This window comes from Talpa europaea (genome assembly GCF_964194135.1).
Source record: "Talpa europaea genome assembly, chromosome: 2".
In the NCBI taxonomy this organism is placed as follows: domain Eukaryota; kingdom Metazoa; phylum Chordata; class Mammalia; order Eulipotyphla; family Talpidae; genus Talpa; species Talpa europaea.
The window spans coordinates 41,327,803-41,337,743 of record NC_140068.1 but is presented as its reverse complement, the minus strand read 5'-3'; the positions used below and the strand labels follow the sequence as shown (position 1 = coordinate 41,337,743).

Genomic DNA, 9,941 nt, shown 5'->3' with positions numbered 1-9,941 from the left:
TTAGATGGCTTGACAATTAAATTTTTAACAGCTAAATTCTTGTGTCATTTGGACATGTATATATTTCAAAATATACAAAAAAAATTTCAAAAATTATTTTAGTGTTAGATGTTATTATTTATACAAAATAGTCTTCTAGAGTACTGTTTAAGGAGAAACGGTTGTGAAAAAGCCAAAAGAATTAGTGTTCAAAAACTGACTTGTCAAAAAAAGGGTAATGACAAGAAGTTGGCATCCTAGGAGGGGAGCCTGTGGGACTATGATTACTATTTTTAAAAAAGATTTATTTTTGTTTATGCATACAAGAACTGGGGTGCAGGGCCTCCCTGGGGGCACAAGACCTTAAGTCTCAGCACGATGAAGCTGTCGCCAGCCACTGCAGCACAAGTTCAATACCCAGCCTGAGACCTGACCCACATGGCGCAGCAGATCTCTCCTGTCTTGCCCGCTGCTCCCCTCAGCAATGTATTTCAGTCAATCCGCCTGTTCTGTTCCCCACTCTGTCTCTGGTGACTCCTCTCTCTCCCCACATCTCTGGCCTACACCCCAACTCTTATATGTATAAATTAATTTAAAAAAAAGAACTAGGATGTAGGCCAGAGGTGCGGGGCGTAAGAGGAGTCACCAGAGACAGTGGGGAGCAGAACAGGCAGGACTACTGAAATACACAGCAGGCGAGACTGGAGAGGTCTGCTGAGCCATTTGGGTGGCTCCCTGGGATCGAACTTGTGCTGCAGTGGCTGGTGATAGCTTGATAATGCTGAGACTGTAACCCCTGTGCCACCAGGGAGGCCCCCAGGCTATGATTACTATTATAGCATAAATTTTCCTGACTCAGGTGCTAAAATAAAGCCCCAGATTACATTGAAATCCTCTCCTTTTTTCATAATGAAAAAAACCTGCCACCAGGTAGCCATTAATGATTGTAAGGAAAATATTTCTCTTTTTTAATTTTAGGGAATGAGTGTTGCCATCTTAGGTCCCACATTTCAGGATTTGGCAACAAATGTGAACCGCAACATCAGCAGTCTTTCTTTGATTTTTGTGGGCCGAGCCTCTGGATATTTGAGTGGCTCTGTGATTGGAGGGGTTCTTTTCGACTGTATGAATCACTTTCTGCTTTTGGGTAAGTAAACACCAGTTTTAGCTTCTTCGTGCCTTTCAAGGACTTTACCATGTGTCTTTAAGCAGGAAACGAGCTAGTCGCAGAGCTGACAAAATGCAGAGTGTTTAGGTGTCCTCAGTGCGAGTTAGGGTTCCCTGGTGCCTGCTCTCATCTGGACAGTTACAGGCTGTCAGTGCTGGGCCAAGCTGGAAAGCTGGCTCAGCCCTGGGGTGTGTTGGAGACGCTTAGCTTTCCTGACCTTGATGTAATTTAGGCATCACCCCTGGATCACGAACTGATTGTCCAAGGAGGACTGCTTGTCAGGGTGAGGGCACATTTCTTGGGCAACACCTTGAACCTGCCCAGGCTAGACCCAGGCCTGACAGTGAAGGTGGGAGAAAATGGGGCTGAAGTGACGGCTGCAGGCCTAATTATCCCTGCTGGCCTGTGCGCGTGATACCACAGGAGTTTCCAATATCCATAAAACAGATGCCAAATCTTTCCCCTCACCCTGTTTTTGAATAAATAACATGTTTAAAGGAATTCTGGATTGGATTGATAAAGCTGCTGGAAGAGTAATTTATTGCTCTTCACAAATAATCAAATAATCCCTCTTCTTTCCAGAGTGAGTTGACTATGTTTCTTGTATTTCGCCCTCAACTTCCCAACTAATATATTTAAACATTCCTCCTCCAAGATACCATAGTGCAGGGTAAATGAAATTAATCAGGCTTTTTACGCCACTAGCCTCTGTGGCTAGCATCTGCAGCCTTGATTGTGTTGATGCAGAAGGCGCTCGGCAGCGTGGGCGCGGGGCACGTGTGCCTGATTGTGGCCAGCTGTAGCATGGTGTGGGCATGCGTAAGAGGGCACACCTGAGCCTGGAGGGCCAGGCTATAAGGAACGGCTGTGGGAGGATGTATGACCACAAGAGAACGCCAGAGAGAGCTCAGAGAAAGAGGGTAAAGATTTGCGGGGGGCTGGGAGCCTCAGTTGCTTCTTGAAGCTCCCGACCCCCGCCTGCCCTGGTTGCCCCATTACACATAGTAAGTACCTTTTATTATTGCCATTTTTACTTAGCTAATATCTAAAATGTTATTTAGGTTCTTAAATATGAAACCTTTAAATAAGCAAATACCTTTTGAGCTATTTTGCTGTAAATGTTGCCATGCTATGTACTTTCGTTTGATGAGCACCGCTAGATTAGAATAATTTGTACTTTATAGTCCACGAAGATTATAAAAGCTTTTCAGCAATGTAGCCACTTGTAGAAGCTGACGGTCTCATCTGCTCATTGTTACTGAGTTTTAATTTGAGTTCTTTTGCATTTTGGGGGGTGGGTTTGAGGCTGACTTGATCCACGATGCTCTGCTTGAATATCGCATTGTACCGCTGACTTTACCTTTTTTCTCAGGGGTGTCCTTGTTGGCCACCACCGCCGGTCTTTATCTTGTTCCGTTTTGTAAGACGGCAGTCCTGCTGATTGTCATGATGGCTGTCTTCGGTTTTTCAACAGGCATTCTGGATACAGGTGAGTGAGCCCTTCAGTCATCTGAGGGCACAGAGAATTTATATTACAAAATTCAGAGCAGATGTTATTATTACACGGTCTTTTGCAGTGTTCCCTAGAGTGACACCTACTGAGGTGGTCATGAGGTTACCCATTCAGAACACCCTTCTGGCAGCTCCTCCTCTTGCCAAGAAGGGTGCTAATTGGAGTCTGTTGACCATGGAGTGAGGTGAAGGAGTTTTGTTCTGTGAGATACTGTTGACTTACAGTGTACATCACGGAAGGGCTCTGGAGTGGGTCATTTCTGTGCAGGTGAGGATTTGCATTTTAGCCTCGCATTTATCATTGCAATAAGGGAAGGAGGAATTGCTGGGTTGACAGGCTCCAAGTTTGGAGCCATTTGGCTGAGGAAGCATAAAAGCAGCTATCAGTTTTTTGTGCTATCAGTTTTAAATGCATCAGTGTTTTGGACTAAGAGAAGCTGTGCTATTATCATCTTTTTCTCTCAAAAGTCCTGCCCTCCTCAAATAGACCCTTTCTGTGTATCATGAGAGCTTGAAAAAAAACTGTTACCATAGGAGGTATTCTGTCCTAAAAACAGCTTCCTCCCTTTCTTCCGTGCTCTGCTGTTAATTGCTCAGTTGGGAAATGTTTTATATTTTAGGCTTAGTTTGGTTGTTTAATGGTGAGTTTATCTGCAAATACGTTTAAAAACAAGAAAAGAATGAAACCCCAAAGTGGCTGCTCTTCTGTATAGATGTGTAAGTGCAGATGCTGGAAGTTTCCATGCTTCCTGCAGTGGGCACAGCAGAGTCCTGTAGAGCTCAGATTCCTGAAAAGGTCTTTTGCATCTGCCATATACGTGAATAATTTTCCTCAAGTGACTACCTTACTTGTGTAGAAAATTTCGGTAATTTAACCACTATGTGATGAAAAAATTTTACTTCTTTAGAAAATAGGTATTTTCTAAAAGATTTTATTTATTTTTGCATGGCAGAACTGGGGTATAGGCCAAAAGTGTGTGTGTGTTGAGGGGGCGGGGTGAGAATATTCACCAGAGAGTAGGGAGCAGAGCAGGCAAATTTACTGAAATACACTGCTGAGGGGAGCAGCAGACAGGACAATACAGGAAGGTCTTCGCCATTTGTGGGTCAGCTCCCTGGCCAGGGATCAAACTCAGGTGGCTGTGGTGGGCTATCAAGAAAGAGTGCTGAGATTTTAACCCCTAGAGTGCCACGGATGCCATACTTACTATGAATTTTTATAGGGAAATACAGTGTCTTTCCTCCTAAAGCCTGTTGTTAGAGCTCTAGCATACAAAGCCTTGTGCTGATGTGCCTGGCTCTAGACGGTAGTGGTTTCCTGGCTAGTAGAATTCCATGTTATGTGGGGTTACACCTTGAGTTCTCTGGTAGCGGCAGCTGAGAGTTCCTCAGTCCTAGAACGGAGCGAGTGGCCGTATTTGTTATCTGAGTACGTTATAGTCTTGGCACCATGGAAAAATGGACTTGCCCTGTCTCTGATTGTCTGAACCACGGAGCTGCTACCACAATTCAACCCTCCTTCCCTCTTTCGTTGGTAGGTGGTAACGTGCTACTCTTGGCTATTTGGGGGGACAAAGGAGCTCCACACATGCAGGCCTTACACTTCAGTTTTGCCTTGGGTGCCTTTTTGGCTCCACTGCTGGCTAAATTGGCATGGGGGACGGCGGTGTCTGCTGACAACCACACAGAGGTCGACTCTCGGCAACCTGCCCTGAACCAGTCCTCCGGAGCTGACTCAGACGTGCTACTCGGAGTGCCTGACAACATGACTTTACTGTGGACTTACATTTCCATCGGTACTTATATATTTGTAGTTTCTGTCTTTTTCTTTGCTCTGTTATTTAAGAAAAATTCAAGGAGGGAAAAGACAAAAGCAACTGCTCAGAAGTTTCGAAAAGCTAAATATCACTACGCCCTTCTTTGTCTCCTTTTCCTCTTCTTCTTCTTTTATGTTGGAGCCGAGGTGACCTATGGCTCCTACGTTTTCTCATTTGCAACCACCCACGTTGGCATGACAGAAAGTGCAGCGGCTGGGGTGAACTCCATGTTCTGGGGCAGCTTTGCGGCCTGCAGAGGTCTGGCCATCTTCTTTGCGGCCTGTTTACAACCCGGAACCATGATTGTGTTGAGCAACGTTGGCAGCCTGGCTTCGTCGCTCTTTCTGGTGCTTTTCGACAAGAACCCCATTTGTCTCTGGACGGCCACTGCCGTGTATGGGGCCTCGATGGCAACCACGTTTCCCAGCGGTGTTTCCTGGATCGAGCAGTACACGACCATCCACGGGAAATCCGCGGCGTTTTTTGTCATCGGCGCGGCCTTGGGAGAAATGGCGATTCCCGGGGTGATTGGGACCCTCCAGGGAAGGTACGAAGATTTGCCCATCGTCCTGTACACCTCCTTGGGGGCGGCAGTCGCCACGGCCGTCTTATTTCCCGTGATGTACAAACTAGCCACCTTCCCTCTGGAGGGCCAAGGGAAAGAACACAGGAAGAGCGAGGACCAGAGAGCTCTGCTGTCTAGCTCTGAGCTCAATGACTATGAGGAGGACATTGAGGACGAGGACGCAGAAAAATGGAATGAAATGGATTTCGAAGTGATTGAAATGAACGCCACAATGAGGAATTCTGTAATGGAGACGTCGGGACATACTTTGATGGAGCCTGCAGCTGACCTTTTCAGCCTGTCTCATTCCAACGGCCTAGAGCTGGAGTGGGCCTCACCACTTATCCCCGGCGACTCGCCTGGCAGTGACAGGGCAGGTAACCAGGACAGGAGGGACTGACGCTGAGAGAAGAGGGAGTTACCCTGACTTTTTGAAAATTATACTTCTGAGGAGGCCAGTCAGAGCAGAGCTTTAGCAGAAGCTCAGCATGCTCTGAGATTCGGGTTTGCTAAAGGTTTTGAAACATTTTGTATGCCAGAGCCTTCTATAAAGGAACCGATTGTCCCATACAGCAGCATCTTGTAAAGGCCAGTGTTTGCACGGGGCTGGCTGAGCAGTATTTTATGGTTTTCTCCCTCGGCATGCAAAGCAAGCATTTATTTTGACCACTTGGCTACCATCGTAGTAGCAAAGCCCTTAGTAATCAATGTCAGTCATAGGTATTCTGGCAGGCAAATTAGGCAGCGTCATTTCACAAAAGAGTGTCTTTGCAAACAGAAGTTTTGTTCATTGCTTTTCCCTGTCCATAGCATTGCACCAACAGATTCTGTTGAGTCTGGTTCAGTATTTTATGAAGAGGATACGGGTCAGTGCTCTAGAGGTTCTGTTCAAGTCTCGATGCTGCTGACCAGCCTTTGGGCTGTGAATTCAGCCACTTCACTCACTTGGGATTCGTTTATCTCATCTCCTGATCAGTGCCTCTAGAGATGAAATACAGATGATACTCAAGTAGATTTTAAAGTTTGTGCAAGATGTCTGCTGGAAATAATAAAGTGCCACCCATTCTTCATTAAAATGAGAAGTGAAACAACAGTAATAGCTTTACGAAAGGGCTGCTGATTATGACCTTATGTTAGTGGAAAGAGATTCAATGTTTTTACTGTGTTTGAGTAATTACTGTGTTTCAGTAATTATCTAGTACTGTCTTTTATCGATTCTAAGATGTCCCTTTGCTGACATTTGAACATCTTTGAAATAAGAGTATGTTTTCAAATCAATGATCATATAAGTTTGTGACACACTTTTATTGAATGTTTTCCATATACAGAATAATGTTGCATTTAACAATCAATGTGTTATATTCAGCGAAATGCAGTGATTCATTCAGTTATGCAGATTGTGCATAACATACAGATGTTTTAAAGTTATTTTTGTATGCTGATTTTTCTCTATGTTAGAAGGAGTTTGGAGATAAATGTTCTGCTTTCAAAATCTGTCTCAAGTTTCTTAGTAAGTAATAGGGCTGTGGATGGGGTCTCTTGTGGCCTTAACCTACCTGAGAAACAATCTGGGTCTAAGTCCTGGGGTTCTGGATTTGCTGCTTCTCATTGAATTTGACTGGTAAAGTCATTTGACAAGCACTGTAGACCAGGCGGCTAGTTTAATTTTCAATGAGGTGCATTGCAAAGTGTTTTCTGGCGATGGAAGACTGGTATCAACCATGGAGAGCTGCTCCTTCCTGAGTGTGAAATAACTGTCAAGCCAAATTAAAGATGCAGAGGGTCTTGATGGCCCAGGAGTCAGGATCAGAGGGGGACCTCATAGGAGTCTGGCCAGGCTGTTGTGAGCCAGCCTTTGAAAAATGATGAGCATCGGGCCTCCCATGGTGGGGCAGTGGTTGCGCGCTGGGCTGCGAAGCTGCCCGTAGCCTCTGCAGTGCTGGTTTGATCCTGGGCCGCCGGCGAGGGTCCCAACTGGCAGACCTCTCCTGCTGCCCGCTGCTCCCCTCAGCAGGGTATTTCATTACTTTGCCTGTTCTGTTCCCCGCTCTGGCTCTGGTGAATTCTCTCACCCTCCTGCGCTTCTGACTGTACCCAGTGCTTGTATGAATAAATAAATAAATTTAAAAAAAAAAAGAAAAAGAAAAATGATGAGCATTGTTGATAGATCTTGTTCACGTCTCTTTACCAGTATTTATGGTTACAGTATGTCTATTTTCTTTGACCTAATTCTTACTAATGTGCCATTGTGTGTACTTAAGTGAAGTACAGTGCCTTTCTGGACCACTGCCATTTCACCTTATGCCCTGGCTACAACACTAGTTCTTGTTACTGATCTAACAGTTTCTGGAGGAAGTAAAGTAAAAAGTCTGTTCTTGCTCTGTACACACGGTGGTTCTCTCTTAGTTAGAACTTGGAGACTGCTTGTCCTCCACTTGCTGGTTTTCCTCAGGTTCTTGGAATTTGGGAGTGGCACCCCAAATGACTGAGGAGGCTTGCTAGAAGAGAGATTTGCCTGCAGTAGCCACAGGGAAGGGGTAGAAGATGCAGCTCAGGGAGAGCTGGTTGGACTTAAGAACGTGGCGCAAATGTGAAAGTCCATACTGGAAAGTCCACATGCACAAGCCAAATTGTACACGGCCCTATGAGATTATAGGCTTTTTAATGTTTGATAGTGTATTTCCACTTTGGTACAATTCCAAGAATTAATACTCATTCTAATAGTCATTTCTTAGGTAAGTGTCTGAGACCCACAACCAACCACTACTGACATTTTCTCTTGCTGAGTAACAAATCCTCACCAGTTAGCAGCTTAAAACAACAGACAATTTGTGTCTTCCTGTTTCCTTGGGTCAGAAATGTAGGCACGATGTCGCTGGGTCCCTTGCTCATGGTGGCCCAGGTCTGCAGTCACCTGCTGGACAGAGCTGTGTTCCCTTTGGAGCTTGGAGTTCCCTTGCAGGGCCTCATGGTGGCAGGCAGTCTTCACTTCCTTGCCATGGTCAACTGAGGGGCCTGCTTCTTGCTGGCTGCCAGGTGGCACCTCCCCAGTGCCCGAGGCCGTGTCCCTCTCAGAAACCCACTCACAGTGGGCAGCCTGCTGCTTCAGAGCCAGCTGTAGGCTCTTGTCCAAGTCTGCCTGGCTGGAGCCTTGGACAACATAAAGTTGCCCGTCGTCACCTTTACCACTTTCTGTTGGCAGAGCACATAATTCCAGTTTGTTTATTTCTAAAACAGAGCTTAAAATTCTTATGGGAGTAGATGAGATGTGTGTGTGTGTGTGTGTGTGTGTGTGTATACACATACACTTCGGAATGTCCTGTATCTGTGTTTAAATACCACTTGTTTATAGTGTTGTGAGAGACTCTGTGCATGTTTGCCTATGCATGCACACAGGTGTGTGACAGCTCTAATGTGGCTGTGGTCTTGGTACAGATAACAGGAATGGTTAGAAAAGGTTAAAGTATGATCAAGGTTTGCTTAAAGTGTTGCTTTTTTTAATTGAAATTTTTGTTGCATGTGTTTGAGATTGTTATATGCAATTCTTCAGGTGTTTTTTTTATTTGCTGATGAGGCTATTTAGACAATGTGGAGAGTATTTTATACTTTAGTGGGCATTAGAACTACCTGTTTAAATATGAATTCTCTAAGTGGGACTGGAATAAAGCCTGAAATTCTATGTTTCTACAAGCTCCTAGCTGAATTTAGTAACAATGTAGTAGAGAATTTGATTTTTTTTTTTTAAAGATTTATTTATTTGTTTGTACATACAAGTACTGGGTACAGTCAGAAGCGCGGGAGGGTGAGAGAATTCACCAGAGCCAGAGCGGGGAGCAGAGCAGGCAGAAGGACCGAAGTACACTGCTGAGGGGAGCAGCGGGCGGCAGGAGAGGTCTGCGCGCCATGTGGGACCCTCCTCTGGTGGCCGGGGAGCAGCCGGGGATCAAACCAGCACTGCAGAGGCTGCGGGCAGCTTCACAACCCAGCGCTCAACCGCTGCACCACCGGGGAGGCCCTAGTAGAGAATTTGATTTTGAGGAAAAAGTCTGCTCTCAAGCAGAGCAACACTTAAGTGAGAGAGAAGGGAATATTCAATTTGTAAGGCTTAAAATTATAGCTCTAATTTCTGGAACAGAAAGATTCCCAAGTCATTGTATAGCAGTCATTTTTTTTCTCCACTCCCCGTCTCAATCATTTAACAGATAATTGCTGAGCATTTACTACATTCATTAATTAGGGACTGGTCACAACAGACGAGAGCCTTCTTTCACCGAGATGTACCATACCATTTCATGTCAGATTTGTTGTGACCACCTCTCTGGTAGCTAAAGAGCAAGTAGAGCTTATTGTAATAGGTTTCCCCAGTTACAGAAAAGTCAGTAGTAGCAGAGCTCTTGTTTCCTTGGTGTGTGTTTATGCCTCTTCATTTCTAGTATTTTTATATATGCTTTTGGGGTCAACCTTAGTTTAGAATTTGGGAGCATTGCTTAGCACAATGCAGTAGGGAAGCGTGGGGGACACCAGCTATCAAAGCTACAGAGAGGAGCTGACACCGCCTTGGGATTTGCTCAGTGCAGCCCAAACACGTTTGAGCAGGGTCTTGGGTTGCACCTTGAAGCGCCCACGGGCTAACTGAGCCGCTTCTCCTTTCTCACTCCTCTCCCTTATCACTTGTGGAGACTTTCTGCCCTTAGAGATGACCCAGTTCTGAGTCCAAGCACGCTGAGCTTGAACTGTGTTGAAGAAAGACTCAGTGACAAACGTTTAGAAAAGGACACGTTTAGCTGCTAAGAGAGCAATGAAGAATTATGCCAAATAAAAACATGGCTTCTGAATCTGTGTTGATCTGTTCATGGTGGAAAATAGTAACTCTCCCACGTGGTTATTGTATTCACAAAGG

General features: G+C 45.2%; 1 protein-coding gene across 1 annotated transcript; it reads left to right on the top strand.

Annotated features, from left to right (window-relative positions):
• Positions 1-960: 960 nt before the first annotated feature.
• Positions 961-5,441, top strand: MFSD4B (major facilitator superfamily domain containing 4B; the record flags this gene model as incomplete). Its single annotated transcript, XM_084258290.1, has 3 exons — positions 961-1,126; positions 2,520-2,636; positions 4,198-5,441. 3 exons carry the CDS (start codon positions 961-963, stop codon positions 5,439-5,441), a joined length of 1,527 nt encoding a protein of 508 aa, XP_084114416.1.
• Between the last annotated feature and the right edge of the window lie 4,500 nt (positions 5,442-9,941).